A 25,156-nucleotide genomic window follows, 5' to 3' on the forward strand; every position below is an offset into this window, starting at 1 on the left:
ATATGCCTCTATGGCATTTTTAGTTTCTTTTTATTTTCTTTGGAAACCACTTGGATTTGGTTTGACAATTACTAGGTAAGGTGTATGAAGGGTTTCCAAACCTCTAAGCAAAGTAGAAAGGCTTAGGGTAAAGTTTTATGACTATAGCCATAGGCACATATGCCTTTTTCTTATTTAATTTCCTTTTTATTTTAATTTAACTAGGGTGGTGAAAAGAGGGGTGAGTTTTAGGGTTTAGCACATAAGCATAATAACACTCATCATGGCAAAACACAAGATTTAAACAAGATCTATATGTATCAATCTTATTTTAATAAAAGTTTTTGTTGGTTCCAAAATTTGGAACTAGGGAAATTCATTTTGTTTGTTTTGAAATTTTTGGGTTGTTACATGACTCCTTGGGCAAGATGGAAAGGCAACATTGCGTGAGCATTCCTCTTCGAGATCAACGAACGCCAATTCGCCGTCACCACCATTCTTGAGACTTTTTTTTTTGTATAGCCTAGTGTCCACTTGGGACACTCCTTGAGCTCCCTCGAAAAATGGTACAAGTTGTAGGACTTTTTACGAATGGCCTTGAAGTAGTTCAAAACAAGGGGCACCTACAATAATGCAAAGTGTTAGAGGTGCCCACGCGAACTAATGTGCGTAGACATATTGAAAATGGACATGGCCTTACCATGTCGGGGACTCCGAGGCCGCACATCGGATGTGCAAGCACATGCTGGATCGCACTGCAAAACTTGTTGATCTCATGTTGGATGGACCCCCATCTTTTTGGATTTAAATTTGCTCATGATTGCTACGAATTTTGAAGGGAGCAAGTTGCCTATGCTCATGGAAATCTTGGGTAACCTTCCTCCTCTATGATTTTCCTTTTTGTTGGGCACCGCAAATTGGATCTTGGCTAATTGATTTCTAAGACCCACATTGGCACTGGTTCTCCTTGCCCGAGTATCCTATGGTCTGTTGGTTTTTATTTTTCTCGGACGCCGGTGTCGTGGTCTGTGTCATAACCCTCACCTTGGGTCTCTTTCTCGGTCCCAAGGCCCTCATCCGGGCATAGTTTTAAAAATCGAACCAGACCGGTGGTCCAACCAAAAAAAACCAGAACACGCAACAGGATTCGAACCCACCACCTCACATCAAATACAGAGGGGAACGATGCCGCTGACCAGCTGGAATGGTGTTACTTGATGTTATAACTAGAGATATACTTATTTTCTATATGATCTATAAGGTATCAATGAAAGTTCAACGTTACATATGTATGGGCTTTCTGCCGGCCTGCATTGCATGCAAACTTCGTATACGTATATAGGCAGGGTGGGAAAGTTGGAAAAATGCATATAATTGGCTGTTGTAGCTTTTAATTGGACGCCTGGTAGGATATTAGTCTTGGACACAGCAAAAGTTAACAAGTTGTTGGTCAGCAGCTGACTACTCTTTTATATCATTATGTGGATTATTATGGCAAATTGCAAGTCTAAATTGTTTTAAACAAATAATTATTTAATTAATGCATCATTTGTAAGTAAAAGTATATTACTTTCTATCTAAAAAAGTGGACAGTGAACCGGTGAACCAGTGGTCCAACCGGTGAAAATCTGAACCGACGACCTCACCGGTTCGATCATCGATCCGGTTTTAAAAACTATGCATCCGGGATGAAGCCGCTGGCATTGATCATCTCGTGCATGTAGGCGTCAAGGTCCTTGGCATAATAGGCCTACAGATAACTGAATATCACAAGCCTAGTCTCAAATGCATGTGTACGAGTAAATAGATGATCACGGCCATACACAGTCAGCTGGCGTCGGGAGTGGCATTCTCTCGAACATCTTGGGTGGCACATGCATGTTCATCGTACATCTGGGCATGGGCGGCCCGGCCCGGACTTTACCTAGGTGTAGTTCATCGGCAAGGGTCTCCCATGGCTTATTGTTATGCGCCAGGCCCGAATCCTTGTGCACTAGCGTAAGGTTGAGGGAACAGATAGGTGGCACGAGGCCGCTCTGGAAGAACTGGACCTCTGGTGATGATGATTACGACCCACCGAGAAGGTAGGACGGTGTCTTGACGTGCTGGACGGGGCACGACATGCCCGATGGTACAGTGGGCGGTTGTCGTACCAGAGGCGACCTTGCCACTTGGGAGGTGGCCAGGCTTGTTGAAGAGGCACTGGCGGTGGCTTGGACGTGACCGAGCGCCTTGCCCTTGATGGATTTATCATCATGACGGCCTGAACGGCGGCTTGTGAGGTGAAGAGATGGGCGCTGGAGTTAGCCCAAATAGCCAACACCAACTTAGTGTTTTCCTTGATCTTTGCGTTGGCTTCTGTTTTGGTCGTCTTCACTTTCGCGATGCTGCGCAAGGAACCACGTTTCTTGGTCTCGAGAGCCCGCTCCCCCAACGTGATCTTTCTTGAGGGTCTTAGCCTTGATCTTGCGGCCAGCGGCAACCGGGGGGGGGGGGGGGGGGGGGGGGGGACGTCTATGGCGGCGGCCTCAATAGTAGGCTAGGGCGCCCGCAAAATTTGACTACGAGTGGCGGGAGAGGTGACTTGTGTGACACTAGTGGACATGTCCTCCAAGTAGAAGAGAGGAACACGTGCAAACACGGTTGATGTCCGCACCGATGCATTTTTAGTCTAAATTTATGCTTCTAATGTGTCGTTGTGTATTGCTTGGTCCGTTTATGCCGTGCCGCTGAGCTGGGGTTTGTGTATCGTGTTGTCCACACGAACCAGATCGGATAGCACTGATCCATTTACGTCTCGCGGTTGGAATGCCCTAATCGTGTGAATGATCCAACTCCACAAGTCCCTATTGCTGTTGGACGGCGACGTGGTGAGTTAATCACCCAAAGACAAAAGGTGGAAAGAAAGGAAAGGAAAGGAGAGATCCTCCTCATCTTGTCGTCCATCCTTTCCCGAGGGTCAACTCAACAACGACCTCCAACCAATCCACTGTACAACTTCCATCCCACAGCGAGAGACGTCGCTTGTCGATCAGCAGCAGATGGGAAAGCTCGGCGCCAACTTGACTCGGAGTCACCGGCCACAAGAAAGAAGGTTTTGGGATGAGACAGAAACCTCACAAAAAGGCCAAACATCAGATACTTTGCTTCTTCGTCTCCATCTTGTTTTGTTGGACAGTTGGAGCATATACTATGCTTAAGTTAGCCGGGATTCCAGATTAGTCGGCAAGACGCCAAGTTGTTTATACTATGCATGATGCGCTAACGCGTGGAGGAGTACGACGTGCACCGAGGCTTATTCATTTGCTCGCAAGCGCGTTGTGGCCTGTGGGCGAATAAACTAACGGGACACAAGGCAAAATTAATTGCCATTGCCTGCATGATGCGCTGGAGCATTGACAGTTTCCCGTCAATAGAAGCCATGGTTGATTTGTTTTAATTTCTCAAGATATAGCTTACTCTTTTTAGTTTATAGTAGTAAACAGGAGAAAGAAGGTGCTGGCCATAAATGACTGAGGGACGAAATGTTTGCTGATTCTTTTTTCCTGAAATGGAGCTATCCCGGCATCTGCATCGACTAATGCATTGCGGCTTTTTATGAATTTGTTAAGAGTTAAAGTCTTACAAATAACTACATCATCCTATGTAATTCTCGACAAACTTGCTGATGATAAATGCCGTCTCTTATCGTCCTAGGTATTGGCAGTGAGGTCTGCTAGCAGTTCGGGAGATCCTAGAGACGATGACGGGACAGGTTAGCAACGGTCCAAGGGTTAACAACCGAGTTGCCAATTAAATACTATGACATATACTAGTAAGCCTGCATGTGTAATGCACGTCTTAAACCCATCAATAATGAACCTATGATATACTTATAGCACGTCTATTCTCGTTCCGAAAATATAATGTATAACCAAAACACAATTTAAACCAATAACGTTCAAACAAATAAGAAACACCAATTGATTGCAAGATGGCAACCAATATCCTCAGCCACGAAGATATACTGTTTGAACAATGCATATCAAGCTAATGTAGGTGAATTACATCAGCAAAGTTCACTAACTAAATAAAAGCGACGATCCCTCTTGAAGATGGAGTCGAGGAAGACGGTGGTAGCAGCTTCTGTGGCGTGTGCGTTGGCGTGCGCTGAGAGTTTGCTTGACTGGATGTGCTTCTTATCTGCTATTGGGCGGCCTGGGAAGACGTTTAGTTTTTTTTGGATGATGTGAGTTGGTGTATTGTCACCTCCTTCATCCCACTGTAGGTTTAGTGAGGTGGTTTCGGGTTTGATCTTTTGTATTGCTTCTTGTAAGGTGTTGTGAATAATCTAATAAAAAAAGCCGTGTGCATCACTTAGATGCAGAAGCTGGGGTGATATTCCTCCCATTTCGAAAAAAATTAACTAAATAAAATATGTACATGGTAAGATGAAGATTAGTATAGGTATTGCATACCAAGGGCTCCAGATTTTGGGTATGTGTCGGCTGTAATGGGTGTTGTGTTCTGATTTATTGACACCAAATATTTTAAGGAAATCAACATGGTTCTTTTATTCTTTTGCAGCTATCCGCTTCACTCTTTGCTTTTAGTGATGAATCTATGTGCAAATAAGAGGAAGTAGGATTACACATTCAGTTGTTTGTGGACTTTGCACCATCTTAACCAATCTTCGATGAGACAAATCATGTTACTCCAGCCCAAGGAAAATGATGGTATCCATATTTGTATCTACGTTTTGAACTGGCCTCTGGTATAAAAATGATATAACCAGTGAATACCACATATAATCAGTAGGCTAATACAAAATACAATCAATGTGAAATATGAGCTCACTGCAAGTCTAAAACAATGCAGTCACTTACCAGCAACTTGTTACTAAATGTTTCCTCCTCTGTCTATAAAAAATTTGGGCAATCATAAATTATCTTAAAGGCATCAACAAAAAAATTATTGATATTAACGTGCCGCAGCTAATAGTAGACACTAAAATCCACACCGTATTACAATTTTAACCAACAATTCACACTAATAGCAAGAGATTGTTACCTTTTATGGGTCTCTGACCGAGAAGATGACACGGTGTGTGTTGGAGGATTCCACTTCCAGCTCATCGGTGAAACCCGAGCCATTGTGCAGGGAGCCGTCAAACCATCTGAGCCCAAGATGACAATACCCAACTTTGACACAAATTGTACAACATGAGATACTACAATTTGCAGCAATTAGTATAACTCACCAAGCTGGGTACAACGCTTGTAAGAAACATGCAGCAGGATCATGTAAGAAACCCTATAAACAACGCATTGTTCATGTACCAATCAGTGAATCTCGTTGGAGATACGTCACGTGACAATATAAAATTCAGTGAGACAATTCCTTTTGTAAGTTCCTGGTTTAAGCAAATATACATAATTCAGTAATACTATATGTTATCTCACAATGTGTTTGTCTGCTATATTCTAACTGAACCTAAATTAGTGTGGAACTCACTGACAGTATTCCATTGATTGCATAAGAAACCTATATGTAATCATCTCAAATCTGTACTTTAGCTAACATAAGTATTTTCAATTAATTTTGTGTAGTGAAAAAGCAATGGCAGCACAATTTTCCAATCTAGAAACATACTTGTTTAGACTGATGTTAATGAAAATTACATGCGCTGCTTGTGCTGGTTAGATCTTGGAAATACCATAAGATGCATCAAAATACAACTCATCCATTTTTTATCTTGATGCAGACAAGCACTGGCGGAACTTGGGGGGGATTTCGCCCCCCAAACATTGACATTTTAACACCCCCCCCCCCCCCCCCCCGAGACAAGGGAATACGGCTGTAGGTAGCATTGTCGTGGCTAGCACACGGTAGCTAGTACTGCCGTGGCTACATCCAGGTGGGTGCACTTCAGCGATGCACCATGTAATCGGGTGACACCAAGAACTACAATCCGCAAAGAATAACATGTAGATCTAATCGTAAGAGAGGACCGAAATTATTAGCAATTAATTTTCCCTACCCTTCACCTAGAATAACCATTGCATCCTCCCTTCACATGACACCACTGCATCCTCCCTTCACGTGACACCACTGCATCCTCCCTTCAGCCGGCGCTAGTCGTGAATTAACTGGTAATGGTTGTTTTGCTCCGATGTCTAATGGTCTATGTGCTCTCTAATTCTAGACAATAAACATTAGCTCACACATATGTGCCCGATGCTTATTTACCTCAAACTTGTCGAGGATTATTAGCAGTTTTGCTTATATGGTAGAAGTTGATTGGCTAGACCATGTGTTCGAAATTGTTTATGTTGTATACATATATGTTACTTATGTGGTAGAATTTGATCAATGATTATTTCTTATATTTGATAATATTATTTCTGTATAATAGGGAATTATTTTGGTGACACTGATAAAGAATGCCAGGTTACCGATCTTTTGCCATGTCATCAGCTTCTGCTAATAACATATAAACAAAGACGTAAGCCTGTGAGGTATTCTTCTCCCTTCGTTCCAAACTTATTTTTTGCAGATTCAATGAACCAAGGTTTCATTTTGCCTAAATTTGCGATAACTGAATTGGATCAAAAGAGTATAACTCGTCTTGCTTCTCTACTTCCTGGTGTACGTAGGCGACGATCTCTACTTCTTGTAGTTGTAATTCTGGGTAAGTTTACTAATCATTTCACTTGCACTCATTTGTTCCTAACTTTTTTGTGTTTATACATTTTTACATTGACAATATTTGTGTGCAGTTTCTTCAATGGTTAGGAGTTGCACTTCATTTGAGGAAGAACACAATGGCACCTCACATATAAGAAAGTCGATAACTGCATCTCAAGAAACAAAGACCCAACCAAGAATACTATGAATTATCTACTTTGTATATCTGTTGGATAGCTAGCAATGATTTCATGTCCAAATGCATGTGCATATGATGGATGAACTATGCAATCAAATATAAATTGATATCATACATTGGTGCATCTGGGTAAATCTGCTTGTATCATGGTTCTGCAGGTCAAAGCGTACGCTATATAAGCAATAAACATACTATTAGTTTAAACAAAAAAGCATGTGTGAAAAGAAGAGAACAGATACGACGAAAAATAAACTTTGTTTGCGATCAGAACCAACGCAGACGGTAGTCTACAAAATAGGGTTTGTGATGTCCATCACTATCGCAAACAATTTGCTACAACAAAACATGTGCGCTCGGAGACCCCGTCTTACACGATTAAATGTAGAGGAGCATCACACATCTTTGCATAGTGACTAAAAGGTTCACCGTGTGTGACAGTCTTTCAACCGTGTGTGAAGGCATGTTCTGTACTAATGCAGGTTTCGGAAAAACCCCAAATTGTCGAATCGAAAGGTGTCTAACTCACAACATCGTTTTGTCTAAGTGACTCAAATTTCTCATTTGTTATGTAGATAGGGATAGGATAGTCGTTGTCCCGAGCAATTTGCTTGAAGTCATTTTCTAGATATGGAAGTTAGTTTCTATATCACCTGAGCCAAGAAAAGCCTAATCAACAAGTGATTGATTTAAATTTTATAGGGCAACCTTAAATTTTAGTTCTTGTGATGCAAATATAAATTACCTAAGAGGTAATGTTATAAAAAGTAACAAATCTATACTCCTATATAGTGTACCAGTTTTGAAATTTTGAATCATGAGCAGGAGATGCAATTTCAACCGTTGATTAGGGTGTATCCTACGGTCCATCTGGATGGGATTCGCGTCTACAGTACTAGCGAGTAACGTCAAACTATTCTGGAAATATCGAGAACCTCTCAGGGTAATTCTCGCGCTTGCACCGATTCTACAGTACTAGGGAGCAAGTGCTGACCACCTGTTCACATGGACAAGACATCTACCTGCAAGATTCGCCTAGGAAGAATGACGCCGGCTGGCCGGTTGGTCCCATTCTCCATCGTGGCTTATTCTAATGTGAGGAATGGGTAGACTGTGATGATTAAATGTTACAATGAACTGCCGAGAAGCTTGAAGGAGACCCGTGGGTGTGATATGGTGCTCCTGTTCATCATTCATGAATAATTCACTAGATTTTTTGTGGCAAACATTATACTAGATTTGCACAAAATAGAGCGGACTTTGACACTACTTTTTTCGTCCTTAAATAAGTGTATGGTTAAATATGTTTTAAATAAAAAACTATTAACTCCAACCTTTTTTTAGAAAAAGTAGTAATATGTATGATATTAAATTAATATTGCTAGATTTATCTTGACATGTAGTTCAGTAATTTAATATGTATGTTGCTATTTTTGTGTAATTTTTTGTTAAATTTAAAATGTTTGACTTACGAAAAAAGAAAACCTATATCTGTACGCGGGCGGATGGACTACATTCGTTTACCTACTTGTGATTAGAGTTTAACAATTTCCCTCCACGTGCATGTATTTTAATCAATATGAAATCTCTTGGCGTATTTTTTTTTCAAGGTTTGCATTAAAGAAACGTGATATTTGAACAAAAAAATCTGACTAGAGAGAATTTCTTCTAGCACATATTGGTAAACATAATTTACATTGCATGAAACGACCCATTATGCAATTCGTGGTAGTAGCTTTATAAACAAATAAAAAACTTCAAAATTGATTCATTTAATTGATGTATTTAATTGATTTCTTAAGGGGCCTGTTTTTCTAAATTCATGCGCAGAATTGACGTGCTGTGCACGTGCCGATGTACTAGTTTTGATAGTGCCTATGAGCATCTCCAACATGGGTCTAAAGCAGCCGCGCGCTAAAAGAAATTCACTGTTTTCTTTTTTACGTGCATGGCAAGCTACTGCTTTTCGCGCACGAATAGCAGCGCTTCACAGGCGAGCAAAAGTGCAACGTGCAACAAGTTTGGTGCTTGATCAACATAGAACAATATCTCAAACGGTGAGCAATTTGAAACACACTCAACTTAATTAATGTGAAATCAACATTTTAATCTTCATCACCTTCAACATCTACATTCCTAGGCCCACAGAGATTACAAAATGAGAAACATAAAAACAAAGAATGCACCAGCCGGGAATCGAACCCGGGTCTGTACCGTGGCAGGGTACTATTCTACCACTAGACCACTGGTGCTAGTATGCTAATTTAATCTATTTTTGCTAAATATCATGATGATGACGGGAGAAGGACAGAACCAGGGATAACGGGGAGGAAAGCAACGGAATGCTGCCACACGAGAAGAAACCAGCAAAATGATTGATCCCTGGCTCCGCGGACCACAGCACACGAGCTGTGCTGTGCACCCTGGATGCAAAGCAAAACGGAAACATCACGGCTGGCTGCCTTGATGTCACGGCCACACCAGAAAGAGTCCGAGCTCCTGTCATGGGCAGTTTTGAGACGACCAAGACGAACCGTAATCGCCTTCGCTTTGCTGTTCGGGCAAACGTCGCCTCACGCATGTACTACGCCACATGGTTCATAGCACCCGGTCCCTCCAAGGCTCCAATGGAAGTCCGAAACGCACGAGGAGTCACACACATCAGTTTCGTTTCAGTTTCAGAGGTTGGCCACGTACGCTTGCTGAAAGCTACCCATGCATACCTCACTGCCGTAGCTAGGTGTGTCGTGCACTTGGTTGTGGATCCGTCATCCGTGGTTGCTCGCGATCGCAGTCCCTGCTACCGCCCGACAAGTGTAACACCGGATAAATTGCCAGTAAGCTATAAATGTCAGACGGTTTTACCTATAGCTAATATAACTTGTTTAAACGTCATATATTAACAAACGGAGGAAATACTAATGTCTACATTCACCGTGTGATTGCTTTGCCGGTGGCTGTTTGACGACGACGTGCAAATTAACCAACCAACAATGAATAATTAGATCACTAAAATCCGGATAAATTAGCAGTGAGCGTGCACTAATGTGAGATCTTTTAGCTTCTTTACAAAAATGAAAATGTCCTAGACACACTCTTACTACAATAAAAAGGTCTAGTGATAATATCACTAGTGGTGCGCCACTCTATATAGCAGTGGCCAACCACACCTATACATGGTGCCCCATAGATACCACAAATACCAGCGGCACACCTGGCGAATAGTGCATCACTACTATGTTTGACTAACGTTTGACACATCCCTTAACATACCAATGGCACACCACGTATAGGTGCACCACTGCTATTTGAGGTAGCAGTAACGCAGCTATACATGGTGCGATGCTGCAGGTATGTCTAGGGGATGGCTGGGGATGTTGGGCACCACTTAGTAGTGGGGCACCACCTCCTGGATCACCTTTTCACTTTTCGAAAAAAAAGTTAGAAAATTCAAAAAAAAATCCTTTCAGATGATCATGTGTTATGTCATCAAATTTTAATGAAAATTAACAAACATAAATTTTGATTTTCTTTTTGCAAAATGGCGCTATGTAACGGTAAAACGGTTTTTACACTTGCATACGACCTCCGATGGAAGCGCTTTTTATATGAGAATGGTATCTACGAAAAAATTTACACCTGAATTCAATGACCTACGGTCGTTTAGCCAATTTTTACATTCCCAAAAATCAAAAAGGAAACATGAGTTTTTTCATATTTTAGGTTTTAGGCATAATTTTTTGAAAAGAAAGTTGGCAGTGGCGCATCAAGCCTTTTGTTGCACTGCTGCTAGTGTTCACGCCTAAGAATTTTAAAATGGCCGCACACTAACCTTATCCGTTATCCACCACCCACCCACCTCCTGCCTCCTCCCTCCACCATCCTCTCCTTTTTCTCTTCTCCTCTTCCTCCCTCTTTCTCTATTCGGCCACCACCTCACACCTCCTCCTCCCCTCCCCCTACTCCTCCTTTCTCCATACGGCCACCACCTCACTCCTCCTCCTCCCCCTCCTCTTCCTCCTCCTCCTCCTCCTCCTCCTCCTTTCTCCATACGGACACCACTTCATGTTCTCCTTCTCCGGCCACCGACCCCTCCTCTACCATCTGGCCACCGACCTCTCCTTCCTCCTCGCACTCTTCTCCATCTCTTCTCTCCTCCATCCTCCATCCTATCATCCATCCTCCAACATCTCCCATGGTCCATCTAATTCGAAGAATAAAAACAAGCAAAAATGGGCTAGATGAATGGGAACAATAATTCGAAAAAACGAGAAAAAAAATCATGATAGATCCAGATCTATATCCAAATTCAAATTTCAAAGGAAAATAGGTGCACCTTCTAAGGTTTTTTCTAGTAGTGTGTAGTGTCTAACTTCACCTATGTTGGTATGTATGTAGTCCATTATTGAGAACAAGCAAGTGCGTGCCCCTTTGCCCTATCTGAGAGCTCTCCACGATAGCCACCAGGTAGGTACTCACGGGCTAGGCGCTAGCCCCCCGTCATCTTCAGCGATAGGAAAACGTGGCATAACGTGACTGGCTAAGCTACGAGAGGAAAAAAAAGAGGATCAGAACGAGGTGGAAAAAGGTCCCGACCCAGCGAAACCGAAACCCTATCCACATTGCTTCTTGCGTAGGACTGCTGCCGCCGCCGGCCGTGGCTTTCCCTCAACTCTGTGCCGACGGACTCCTCGGTCGTACACCTACTCACATCCCCGCCGCCACCACGCGCGCTTCTCCTCCCCAACGCGGCTGCCGGTTTCTGCTCCGTCTCCTCCTCTGCGCCGGCGGCGGGCGTTATTTTCTTCCCCGTTGCGGCCGCCTCAGCCGCAGCCATGGCCGCAGCTGCTTCTGCAGGAGATCGGTGCGGGGCGACGGCGGATGGACGAGCAGGGCCGCGCCTCGAGGTATACGATTCGCCGGCGCCGACATCGCTGGTGCGGCAGAGATCTTGTTGCCGATCCAGGATGTGCCACGCACTTCCACCACCTCCCAGTGAGTTTCTCCTCCCCAACCTGCCTATTCTTTTGCACTATACTGCTGGCGGAAGCTCATGCGTGTTCGTTATCCGTTCTCAAAGGTACGCGCTGGATGTGAATGTGGAGAGGGTGGAGGACATGGTGACGCACCAGCGGCTGCTCGAGGAGGCCCGATACCTGCAGCACCGGCTTTCCTTGGAGGTGGGCGTCGTTCAGGTAATGTGGTTTTCCATAGAGCACATCTCGGCAAGTTGCACTCAACATGTTCCCCTACTTTGCATAGTAAGCAGCTGGATAAATTGAGCATAATGTTACTGCCCTACTTCTTTTTATAGATTGCAGAGATACTATCCAAGCTACAAATAAAGGAGGGGGCAAAGAGAGATTGTGATGTAGGATGGTTGCAAAATAAGAAGGTTTACAATGTGTTGCAGCAACAATAGGTGGAACTACCATTAGTGAGGTAATCATCATTATGCTCTTATCTCCCCCCCCACCCTACGGATGAATACTGGATAGAATTTACTTTGTCTTATGTTGTAACACAAGTTTGTTAAAGAGGTCCTCTTCCAGCTCTAGACAAATATCAAGAAAGGTATGGATTTGGGTGTAGTTTATGGACGCTTTAGAAATTTGTAGGCTGCTAGCCATTTGACTGGTGTTTGGTTGATAAATTGTTAACTAATTGTATAGATACGCACTATCTTAGTTTGGTGAAATTGATTTATATTTAATTTTTACAGGGTTCTCTCTCATATTCTTAATTAATCTGGTGGTGGATAATGGCCTACTGGTATTTTGGTTTTATGCCTGTGGGATATGGCAAGAGATGATGGTCTCATGGAGCATTGATTTTACTTGATGAGGTATTCCTTGCCTGCATGCATTTGTATTGTAGCGAAGAAACATTTTTTCTGGTTATGATAATTATACATACCATGCATTCAGTTTTACTCCATGTTATCGTTCAATTTTGATTCTGCAGAAGATTTCAGTAGAACATTGCTCTGCCATGCCTGCAACATCCTAATGGACATGTGGCTAGAACAGGGCAGCGCATATCGTCTCCCGGATTAGAACAGGCATGTGAGAATTCTGGTGCCTCTATTGTTTATTTCTCAATGTTGTTGTCATACTATGACAGCCATGCAGTTTACTGATACCTTTGAAGAATTATTGAGGTCTTATTGCTATGTACGAGTAGTGAAAGATAATGATCCATTATTTCTCTCATTTTGTGCCCCCCCGCGCTCTTGGAAGGGGTTCACAAGTATGGCGGGATGTGCTTGGGGCAGCGGAGGGAGGCGGGCCACTAAGGGGGCTGACAGCGGCAGCCATGCCGGAGTGGCAATGGCAGAGTAGCCAAGATGCAGCAGTCGAGGTAATAAATTTCAGGCTTCTGTATCATCCTCCCTGGCTTCCTCCTGAATAACCACCCGACCGATTTGGTTGTTCATTTCCATGACTGCACACCCTGTTTGCGATCCACATTGGCATCTGTCAAAAAGTTTAAGCTCTTGAGCAATGTATGTGGTTTTGAATATACACTTGGTAGTCCACACATATTTAAATCATCTGGGAATGATGGGTTATACTTCCTCATTAAGCTTGCATAATGTTAGGATAGGCATCCACAAGAAAGCACCATGAGCTCTAACTAAAATCAACACTAAAATATGTAGGTATTCCGAGAACTGATTTACATGACTTATTTTTCCCTTTGTTGGAGATCTGCTCTTATTATTTTATGTATATTCTATTGATAATTCTGTCTACTAAAAAGGTGGGTACTCGTTAAGCATGTCGTGGCGGAGTGTGTTCGTCCTAAATTACGAATAACCATATAAAATGTGTGACCCCGTCAGTTATCATCATGACACATGCCTTGATCCTTCAAGATTTCCCATTTCTCTTTCCATGAGAATGCATTATAGAAATGGCACATTGATTGATTCATTTTCTAATGCAGTACCACATTTATACACAAGGAGAAGTCCTTAATTTGACACACAAGAAGGTTAAGAAGACCTGCAAATTACGATTGCAGTACAGTTTTATATCCCAGTTAGTTGACCATGCTCTTTTCTGTTTTATTTGCTGATGTTTAGTCAAGATATCTATGATCTCCTAGATTGCCGATGTGAGTTTGCTATTCAGAAATTTATATTTTTTGATACTAACAAAGAATCCAGTTGATGTGTCCATAGTTTTGTTTCTCTTAGCTAGGATCTAGATAATGTAAAAATACAAATCATTTACTTTTGAGCTTCCAGGTTCATAGACTATCTTTTCTACTGAGCATCTTGCTACATTTTTTGTATTCAAGGCTTCGGTTATTCAAGGCTTCGGTTATACCTGGTTTCTTTCTGCACTAACATCACATAGAAATTTATTTACTAGCACATTCAGTGTACCTATCTGGGTTGGTTAACTGTTGCACATGCACAGTTTTTTCTTTTTCACTTGACAGCTTTGTGATTCGGTACCGATGTTCTGCTTACTGTCCGTTTATGTTTCACTTATAGAGAAACGCACTGCTAGCATTTCCAGATGTGTACTGATCTGTTTTGCTTAGCTTTTGTAAACTGGGTTGCTTTGCCTCGTGATATTCTGTGATGTGTTAATCATCATTTACCTTTTTGTTGCCCATTAGTGAAAATGATTGCTAGCATCTTTAGAAGATACAATATGTTCAGGTTAGATTAGCTATGTTAGGTTAAGAAATCTCTCCATTATGCCGGCTTATCTCCCTGCAACCTTAACACTTCATATCCTTTTTATTTTTTTCACTTTAGCCAGTGATTCATGGATCATAAACATTCAGATTCAGGTACGGTTTCTTCTTTCCAGTTGTTCTGTTTCACATTGTATCTTTCATGTACAATAGTTGGGCAGATTTTTTTTTTTTTTGGATCAAGGGTGGTGGTTTAGTATGACAAAAAAAAGATGATCTATGGCATTCTAGACTAGGATACATAGATTTCCAGTTAGCATTGCCACTCAACTGCGCTTATATTGACAAAATTATGTGGCCCATTCTTTCATGGTAAACATAAAAAGAAAAGAGCTATCTTCACCTGTCAAATATGAAAGCTTGCACTGTTACTTCATCAGATGTTATTTCATCAGATGGTCAGTGCAGCAACTCTGAAGTATTCATGATTGGTTGGGTTGTTCAGTTTCTCAAAGGATTTTAAAATTATCACAAAACCTTCAGATTTCCTATAAAATCTAGCTAGCTACCCAATCATTTTGAGGTACAACCTTAAAAGGAGACATCAACGATTGATCAAGTTGTCCATTCATTATTTGACAGTGATCATGCTCTCCCTTCTATCACTCTTTTCTCGGTTGCAAGGTGCAAGTAATCCATTTTAACGCAGGCATTACATCCTTGGATGCCGAGGGAGCAGATGACCACCAGAGGAAGTAAAAAGGAAAAATGGGAGTGTAGCTGGCAAGTTACATCCTTGCTTTTTTTTTTGAATGTATCGATGATGTATTGTGTCAAGTCTTAACGTGTCCGATACCAAGTTTTTTATTATACAATATATTGGTCACAACTTGTCAACTTGCACATGATCAGTGTGTATTTTTTTATTACATTTTATACATTTTTACTCTGAATTATCTGTCATCTACCTCACATCTGGCTAGCCTCCTGTGGTACCAAAATAATGAGGTTTGTTCCTACATACGACGTACTCCTGCCATCCCAAATTAATTGACTCAACTTTATCTAAGATATAACGGAGTCAATTAATTTGGGACAAAGGGAACATGTCTTTCTGATGCTCCTAGATACTGGATATGGATAAGAAAATGCATTGGCCTGATATATTTTAGCATGAAACTAGATTTGATGGACATCAACTGTCAGGCTCAGGATTTCAAACTTGCAACTGGATGGTATAAAATCTGCTAGGAGCGAGATTAGTCCATGATTGGAGTGCCACTGTACGGTGAGGAGGCGCCCCATGGGGCGCCCCAGCCTCTAGTTAGTATTCATGTGGAGGTTGGACCTCTCACATCCTTCGAATCGTGCGACCTCCATCTCCTTCAATCACGCGGTCCTATTGAAGCCACGTCAGGTTTGGGTGGGAGGTGGACAAGGTGGTTTGGACCCACACCACCATTAATCGCTCCCCTATCGTCACTCATTCATCCCCAAATTCTCAAGGGAGCTCGGCCCCAGCCAACGCCGCCGGACACATCTCCCCCTCCTCTTCCTCGCAACTAGGGAGCGATGCCGCCATCACGACTCTCTACTCCCCAATTCAACTACTAGTGAGGCCACATGCCCCACCCCTTCCCCTCAGGCGACCATTCACGCTCGCCATAGGTGACTTCTCCATTTCTCCTCCTCTATGGACGCCATCGGCTGAGCTCTGGCCTGCTTGAGGAGATGGGGTAGACCTATGATGAAACAAGGTCTGAATTTTCAGTGAACGTGGACACATGTCAACATAGGGAAACCGGAGATTGGGTGGCTTCCAGCCTCCGAACGATTATCACCGAGCCCGCTAAAAAATCTAAATGGTCTTATATTAGTGAACGGATTCTTAGGGCATCTCCAACGTGGCGACCCAAACGGACGCGCTGGGCCGTCCGTTTTGGACCGTTTGGGTGGCCGCGCGGACACCTGGACAACGGCCCGCGCCCGCGTGTCCGTTTAGGTCGCACGCTGCGCCCAACACACGGACGCATCACATATGTGAAGAACAACAAAAAAAAGGAAAATTTTAAACCTAACCATGTTTCATTTAACATATGCCCTATTCATATGCCCTATTTTGAGCAAATTTAAACTACCAAAAGAAAGCCCTCTATATGGGCTTTAAACTTAAAAACAAATTAAAAAAACCATATCCTAGGGTTTGAGGAGGACGAGGTGGCCGCCGGTGCGCCGCCTAGTCCCTGTGGGCCTCGTCGCCGTCGACGACGTCCCCGGGGGGCGAGGCGTTGTTGTGGCTCGACCGCGTCGGGGACTCCGGCCACGGCGACCACAGGGCCTCCTCCCAGGCCGAGTGGGGGTCCGGAGCCGCCCGCTGCTCTGCCGCAGCAGCCCGGAGCTCCGCCTCCTCCCTGAGGCGGAGCTCCCTCTACTGCCACGCGAGGCGCCTAGCCTTTTGGCGCCTCTCCTGCTCCGCCACGCGCCTGGCCTCCTGGCGCATCTCCTCCTCGTGGCGGAGCCTGGGCTCCTCGCGCCGCCGCGTCGCTTCCTCCTCCCGGCGGACCTGGTCGAACAATGCCCAGGCCTCGGCATCTTCGACCGCCTGCCGGGCCTGCTCCTCCATCGCGGAGGTGCGGATGACCTCCGCGAGATGCGGCCAGTTGGCCTCGTCCTCCGCCTTGGACAACGCCATCGCGGCGCGCATCTCCGGGTCGTCTTCCTCCTCCGGCTTCGGCAGCAGCGGCGCGGGTTGCGCCAATGCCGCGCCGGCGCGGGCGGCCTCTCCGATGTAGAGACCGCCGCGGTTTCCCCCGGCCCTCAGCGCCAGCAGAGGACGGCGGCTGCTGCTGGCCTTGCCATCGTTGGCGCCGGGAGCGAAAGCCCTCTTCGGGGCCATGGCGACGGTTGCGCGTGCGTGGGGAACTGTCGAGTGGAGTGGGGAGTGGACTGGATAGGGACAGATCCCTCCCAGTCCACATTTAATATGACGCGCGCCCCCCACCGACAGCTGGGCCCAAGGAAGGCGAGCAGGCGGACACGACCGGACGCCGCATGCCATCCGCGGCCACACAAACTTGGACCAGATTTATGCCGGGTTTGGGTCGTCCCGAACACCGTGGCCATCCGCATTTGCGGCCGCATTGAGCCGCGGTTTTATCCGGTTCAACTCATCTAAACGCGCGGGCGTGGATGGATCGCCACGTTGGAGATGCCCTTATACCAGTGAAAGGAGTGAAAGGAGGAAGTACTCTTATTTACACAGTCACAGTAACCGCGTGACTGATCCGATCCCCCTATTACTGTTGGACGGCGACGTGCGAATTAACCAACCAAAGACAAAGGGTGGAAAAGAGGAGAGGAGATCCTCACCGTACATGTCGATCCTTTCGGGAGGGTTAACTCAACGTCGACCACCAATAATCTATACTGTACAGGTACAGCTCCCATCCCCTCCCACGGCGAGGGACGTCGCTGCCAAGTGCCAATCGATCAGCAGCAGGTGGGAAAAGCTTCCGCGCCAACTTGGCCGATCGATCTATACCAAGTCACCGTCCCGGAGAAGAAGGTTTGGGAAGAAGACTCTAGCGCGAGACCGAGACAGAACCCTCAGAAAAAGGAGAGGCAGCAGCAGATACTTCGCTTCTTGTCCATCTTCTTTTGTTGAAAAATAATACTTTAGCGGCAAAGTACTAGATACTTTGCTTCTTCTTCGGTTGGGCAATTGAAGCAGATAGAGTCTACTATGCTTATGTTAACCAATGGCAATTCCCCATTAGTCTCCGAGACTAGGAAAGAAGACATTATTATTAACCACTTCCATCCATCGTACTACAAGAGGATGCCGGTCCTGCGCTAACGCGTGGTCGTACGTGGAGGAGTAGGACCTGCACCGAGGCTTATTCATTTGCTCGCAAGCGCGTGTACGATCGGAGGCAAGCCGTGTGTGTCAGTCTGTCTGTCTGTCCCAGGATGTGTCATAGCTACAGTACCGATGAATCAGCGTCCTTTGCCTGCCAGCAGGATGTCATGCGATGAAGAATTGACGGTTTCCCGTCGCACGAGGCACGACCTTGATTAATTTTAGCAAGAAAAATAAACTAATCATTGCTAGTAGTTTGGGACTTTGGGGTGTGCATAGATTCTGGCATTCTGCTAATTTTAACGAGAGTAGTATTTGGTGAGACATGGCAAGTCTTGGTAAGAGGAATTCCCAGGTTTAGCTTATGAACTAGACGAGGGGACCGAATTGGCCCAAAATGAGCGAGAGGAATAACGTCGTCGATTAGTCTACCAACTCGACAGATGCCGTCTTGGGTCGTCCCGATGTTGCCGGCGACGTTGCTAATACTGGAGATCCTAATGACATGACAAATCGCCAAGGATTACCTACCGAGTCGGCGACAAAAGCGTTAGGAGTTGCTCGCCGGGTTGGGTTTTTTTTAAGAACAACCACATATTTTATTAATCGAACATCAAGTTACATGAAGTAACACATGTGAAAAATAAAACATAAATCGGGATAAAATTAGTATCCTGAATTTACAGATAAAATTCTAAAAGATCGAGAAATACAAAACGACCGCCGTAGCCAGCCGCCGCCGTCCAATTCCAACGCCACCGAGACGAACGCAAGAAAAGACGCCGAGCCTCCACCGTTGCAAGATCCAAAAAAGCACCATCGCCAATAAGGCTTTGTGAGTCGATGAACAGACCTGCTGCAAGCAGCGAGGCACATGCTTGTATCTATAAAAGAAGAAACCCGCTAGTTTGATTGCCTATGCGGATTTTTTCCAACCCATGTTTTTAAAAGTGGTCTAGAGTCTATACGAGGATGCATGCTCGATTTGAACATTTTCAGTAAGACAACCTCTCCACGCGCTCGTTGGGAGAAATGTCATATCAGGCTCGTGCGATGGAGAGATGGCGAGAGCTCACGCGCATCCGCGAAAATTTGGCAGGAGACATTAGGTCACCTGCCGCCGATTCACACCACTTATCCGCACCGCTCAGTCTCACCGCCAAATCCCTTACCACTATTTACTCCCATTCGAGCTTCCCTTCCACGAAATATTTTTCACCAACAAACAGGTAAGCGACACCATCTAATCTCGCCGGTGGAGTACCGTCGTGGAAATTCTTCTTCCTCCACCTCGCGGACATGCCATCTTCCTCGTCCGATGATCAAAGCTGTGTGAGTAACATTGAACCCTAGCCGTGTGATCGCTTAGATCGGATTCCATATGGTAGCTTAGATCTGTTAACTTTGGTAACTTAGGTGTGGAGGTGTATAGTAGATTTTGCAACTTTTGTTTCGTGATGTTTTTTCCAACCGGGTTTCTACCCCTTTCCATTTTAGGCAATTATTGTTTCATGATGTAGCATGCGGAAAAGGTAGACCAATGATTTTTCCGATCTTTATTGTTTTGTGATCCAAGTATAAGAACGATAGTTTTTTTTTCGAATGGGGGACGTGCCCCCGCCTCTGCATCAAAAAGATGCATACGGAGAGAACATCACACGTGATGGAGGTCAGTGTGTACTTTGCGCAAATCAAGGTTGGTTCAATTTGCACTTCTTATAGAGCATTGACTTCTTCCATGTCTCAGTATATAACCAAGAACTAACTCGGTTCCCAATTAGGATAACCCCAAAGACACCGATTTTATCAACAAGCCTTTACGCTCGGAGCAGGAGCAGACCTAGGTTATGCTACCAAGCCGGGTTGCAATTGTTTTTCTTGGTAAATTTTATTCATTTCTAGTGTGTGACACCCCCAAATCTAGGTACCAAACTAGAGTGACCCCGGGTTTTTCTTGTTCTGGGTCCGCCCTGACTCGGAGGAAGATCATCTTTGCTGGTCGTATATTCAACACATCAATATCTCTCACTACGACACATCGTACTCCAAGTCACCTCATGCAGGGAAGAAGAAAATAGTAAAAACCAAACTAGTTACTCGCTCCAATCTAAAATAAATGTCGATGACTTAATGCGAACTTTATACTAGATCAGTACAAAATCTCTAACACTTATTATGTTATTATGGATCGGAGGAAGTACAAACTACAGAAAATGAATTAGAGATTGCATTTCCGCACAAGTTTTGAGAAGCCGAAAATGGGTGCGAGCAACCATACTAGCCCTACACACAGACATGAGTAGAGCAAAATGGGCTTGTCTAGAGCAGGACAATCATGAGAGCGAACCGTGGTACCTCGTCATCATAGATGCGATGTCGTCCACAGGTACAGGTGATGGATGGCGCAGCCACATGTTTTCGAAGCATCGGCGGAAACAAGCGTGGTCCACGAACTGGACAATCAGTTGCTGTTGGATCGCAACATGGAGCTAACTTGGCTCGCGCAATCAAATCCCGGATTGATACGGCTACGGTGAAAGAAGTGGCATGTGTTCATTTCACGGACTGCAACTGGATGGGAATCAAAACAATGAACAATTACATCCCTAAATTCCGCTACGTGATCCTAGCATTACCGGGCGGATCGCTACTACTACTACTGTACATCATCTGATCTATCTACGTATCATCATCATCCTCCTCCGATCCGCTAGCGCTTCTACGTACAATCAGTGGCCGGCCGCCATTGACGGACGGGGAGCAGAGCAGCAGCAGCGGCATCGTGTGTGTGTTCACGCTGACGCTTGCTGCGCGGCTCGCTGCTACCAGAGGCCGAGGCTGTTGAGGACGCGGGTGCCGAAGAAGCAGAGGTAGATGACGATGAGGCCGACCCCGTACACCCGGCCCAGCCGCATCCCCCTGGCCGGCACCACCAGCAGCGCCCACGCCAGCCCGGCGAACAGGAACGCCACCGTCTCGTACACCGCCCCGTCCGCCGGGATGGTGAAGGGCGCCGGGTACTGCGCGCCCGCCGCCAGCGTGAGCGACAGCCCGAGCCCCACCACCGTGTTAAACAGCGGGCCGGCGTAGCAGGCCGACACGGCCGTCTGCGCGCCGCCGGGCCCGCCGTGCGTGGCCATGGCGACGTTGGAGACGAGGTCGCCCAGCGAGTCCCCCCACGCCAGCACGGTGACGCCCAGCACGCCCGAGTCCACGCCCACCATGTACCCGATGGCCACCAGCAGCGCCACCAGCTCCCGCGCCAGCGTGTAGGCCCAGAGCACGCTCATCAGGAACCCCGCGGCGAGCCACGGCACGCGGTGACGCCGGCTGCGGGGCGCGGAGTCGCGGTCCGTGGTCGACGCGGCGAGGGCCACCAGGAGGAGGCCCAGGAAGGCGCTGGCGAGCAGGATGCCGACGCCGTGGCCGTGGTCGAGCGAGGCCGCCGCGGGGCTCCGCGAGGTGAAGGTCGTGGCGACCAGGACCGGCGCCAGCGCGGCGGACGCCACGGCGTAGGGCTTGTGCCAGCGGTGCCCCGCGATGTCCGGGATGGTGAGGCGCCGCGGGAGGTACAGCGGCATGGTGAGCGCGTGCAGGACGCGTTGAAGACGCGATTTTTTCTCGGGGTCCGTCGGCTTGGCGGAGTGGGACGGGAGGGTGGGGGCGTCGGAGTCGTCTAGGAGGAGCGGGTCGGCGAGGTCCGGCTTGCCCGCGTCGGCGCGGGCGCAGCACTGGGAGGTCCAGACGAGGAGGACGTAGGCGGCGTAGAGGGAGACGAAGGCCGCGGCGACCCAGACGGTGACGGTGCCGGTGGCGAGGACCGCCACGAGGAAGCAGAGCGCGAAGAAGAGGAAGCAGAGGTCGCGGACGAACCCGCTCAGCTCCACCACGGCCCCGCCGCGGGACCCGGCGGCGGAGGCGAGCGCGACGACGCCGGCGACGACGGTGGACACGAAGAGCGCGCCGCCGAGCGCGCTGTTGAGGCCGACGCCGCCGCCGTCCCCGCCGTCGCCGGCGGCGAAGGAGACGACGCTGGCGAAGACGTCGGGCGCGCCGTTGCCGAGGGAGAGGAGCGTGACGCCCGCGACGGCGGGCGGGAGGCGCAGCGCCGCGGAGAGGCCCTCGAGGGAGGCGCAGAAGTACTCGGAGGCGGTGTCGCCGAGGAGGTAGAAGAGGACGAGGAGCCAGAGCAGGAAGGCCGCGTAGCCGACGGCGGCCGGCGCGGCGCCGAAGCCGCAGTAGAAGAGGCGGAGGTAGTCGACGTAACCCGCCGGCGCGCAGGGCGTGTGGGAGAGGATGTAGGAGCACTTGGCCTCCGCGCCGTCGAGGGCCTCCAGGTCCTCGCAGTTGCCCGGCTCGTTCTTGCCGGAGGAAGGGGACGTGGACGGGGGCGCGGACGACGTCAACTTGAGGACGTGATTTGTGGCGGGGGAGGATGAGGGGAGGAGGGAGGCGGCGAGGAGGAGGAGGAGGAGGAAGAGCAGGAAGCAGGCGCTTGGGACGGCGGCATTGTACACGCGCCGCCTGCGCGTGAACTCCATAAAAAGAAGGGGCGTTTTAATTGGGCGGTGGGAGGGCGCGCTAGGACGGCATGAAGCTCGTGGCGTAGCTCGAGATCTTGGTGCGAGGCGGTCGTGGGAGGTGAGAGGCGGAGAGGGATTTCCGGCGGGAGTGGGGATAGAGCTGAGCTGATGGAGCTCACTCCGGGGATAATGGCGCGTAAATGGAGGGAGAAGTGGAGGAGGAGATGAGGAACAGAATTCAGCAGAGGAGGATTTGCGTTGTGTCCTTGCGAGTTAAGTAAAGGGCAGTGAGCGCGTGCGTGCGTGCGTTCGACGGCACGAACGGAAGAAATAGTGGGGAGGCGATGGCGATGAGTGAAGTCGGGTTTTGGCCGGTGAGCCCGCGTATACGCGTGTACGTGGAGGCGAACGGATGCTGTATTGTTGAGCAGGTGGAGCGAGACAGATTTCTCTAGAGCAACCACGTATATCTACAGACAACATAGTTCACCAGAAGACAATATATGACATAACTATTACAGTATCCATTGTCCAATGATGCTTAACTAAACAATCCGCTCGTAGTTGACCGGTGAGATGTCGGTCACCGATCTTATGATGCGCATGGACAAACTCCTCAAACGTTTACGCTTTGCTTGTAGCACAACCAATTCAACCTCAAATTATGATGCAATTTCTGATTAAGCTAGCTACTCCCTTCGTACGGAAATGTAAGATGTTTTTGATGTTTTTGACGTAGACTATATACAAACTAAATAGAGTGGATCTACACACTAAAAATAGACTAGATACGAATAAAAGGGAGTGAACCTTTAAAGTGACTAAAACGTCTTACATTTCTTCATAGAGGGAGTATGTGCTAATTAGTTTATTTGGAAATCTTAAACCTACCAAGGATGAAAATAAAATTGAAAAGTTAAAAACACATGGTACGAAATGCGGTAAAATAAATATAGATGGTGTGGTAGGAGACGGTCCTAGCCCAAGTTGTATTGACCATGCTTGCTTGCTCCTATACACACTTAAGGCTTAAGAATACAGATGATATCAAGGTTAAACTTTCTAAAAGAAATAATTCGTTGGAACTTTATATGTGAAAACAAGGATCACACTTCAATAGAAGCTCATAATAGGATATCCTACGTGGGTATGTTTCTTAGTTCTAAAGACCACTGATTATCGCAAGGAAGAAAACAATATGGTGTTAAATAAGTTGAAGAAATGAGGATACTTAATGATACTCCAAATGATCCTCTACATATAGGGTAAAGGCGTATGATCTTTCAATGAGATAAAGATAAGTCGATATGTTGGTCAAGCTCGTGCTTGACGATCTGGATTATACGTGCAAAGTACGTGCGCCAATAGAATCGTTAGGATAATCTTCGGGAGTTACTGATCTTGCAGGTGCACGATCAGCATAACCAGCGAAGGTCTTAATTTCTACCTAAAATCGAAAACACGTAAGAAATCATATCGCAATCAAGATATTACGGATGAAGATGAAACTTCTATTGAAAAGGTGGGATTTCGAATAGTTCTGGACATTGGCCTCAAAAAAAGTATACAAAGTTGCAGCAATGGCTAACTTTTTAATATAATCAAAATCCGAGTCTAAAAATGACGACAATGGAGGTACTGAAGGAGGAAAAGGTGAGGGTTTCGGCCAGCCATAGGTATGATGGCCGAACCGGCCTCTAGATGGCCTTTTCTCCTTCAATGCTGACTCTAAAAAGTGGCTGACTTAATTACTGCGAATTTGACATGGGGTCTGACCCAAAATAAATGCGACGCGGTACCATATCACACTTTGGACGAAAATATGAAGTTAAACTTGAATATTTCGTCCAAGTCTTCAATCATTATTATGGTGGATTCAAAGTTCTGAAATCTTTACTTGTGGCATCCTCTTCAATCCTCACATGATTGCTGCCATTTCCACGTACGATCATACTCCAGTACTTGTCCCTCTCATACATGCTAGGTCCATCATTCCTATGATTAACAAACATATTTGATTTAGGCAGCATCATATTCTTATGTACATGGAAAATAGTTTCATGAAATAAAAGTACGTCATCGTTAAGTTGTTTTGCAAGAGCTTGAGTGATAGATCCTTGTATTTATGTAGTTGTAGGTACATCGAGTGTATCAATAGATGGGATGTCCACATTACGCTCACCTTCTTGAATCGAAGTCGTCCTTGACTCAAGCTCATCATTCTCATCAAAGTGGGGTTTCAAATCTGCAATATTAAATGTAGAACTAACTGCACCAAAA

The 25,156-nt window shown here is 46.2% G+C and overlaps 2 protein-coding genes, 1 long non-coding RNA gene and 1 other non-coding gene across 4 annotated transcripts; 2 read left to right on the forward strand and 2 right to left on the reverse strand.

The window, feature by feature from the left end:
- Nucleotides 1–9,022: 9,022 nt before the first annotated feature.
- TRNAG-GCC (transfer RNA glycine (anticodon GCC)) lies at nt 9,023–9,093 on the reverse strand. The gene has a single exon. It is a non-coding gene; the product is annotated as a tRNA-Gly (tRNA).
- A 1,090-nt stretch (nt 9,094–10,183) lies between these two features.
- On the forward strand, nt 10,184–12,408 carry LOC127347070 (uncharacterized). Its single transcript, XM_051373297.1, has 6 exons — nt 10,184–10,192; nt 11,240–11,308; nt 11,406–11,836; nt 11,922–12,036; nt 12,156–12,283; nt 12,380–12,408. Exons 1-5 carry the CDS (start codon nt 10,184–10,186, stop codon nt 12,261–12,263), a joined length of 732 nt encoding a protein of 243 aa, XP_051229257.1. The 3' UTR covers nt 12,264–12,283; nt 12,380–12,408.
- Nucleotides 12,409–12,538: 130 nt separating this feature from the next.
- LOC127293599 (uncharacterized) lies at nt 12,539–15,466 on the forward strand. The gene is made up of 3 exons (XR_011742739.1): nt 12,539–12,686; nt 12,806–14,650; nt 15,204–15,466. It is a non-coding gene; the product is annotated as an uncharacterized lncRNA (long non-coding RNA).
- A 5,421-nt stretch (nt 15,467–20,887) lies between these two features.
- On the reverse strand, nt 20,888–23,182 carry LOC127293600 (cation/calcium exchanger 1-like). Its single transcript, XM_051323244.2, has one exon. It carries the CDS (start codon nt 22,892–22,894, stop codon nt 21,176–21,178), a length of 1,719 nt encoding a protein of 572 aa, XP_051179204.1. The 5' UTR covers nt 22,895–23,182; the 3' UTR covers nt 20,888–21,175.
- Between the last annotated feature and the right edge of the window lie 1,974 nt (nt 23,183–25,156).

This window comes from Lolium perenne, chromosome 4 (genome assembly GCF_019359855.2).
Source record: "Lolium perenne isolate Kyuss_39 chromosome 4, Kyuss_2.0, whole genome shotgun sequence".
Taxonomy (NCBI): domain Eukaryota; kingdom Viridiplantae; phylum Streptophyta; class Magnoliopsida; order Poales; family Poaceae; genus Lolium; species Lolium perenne.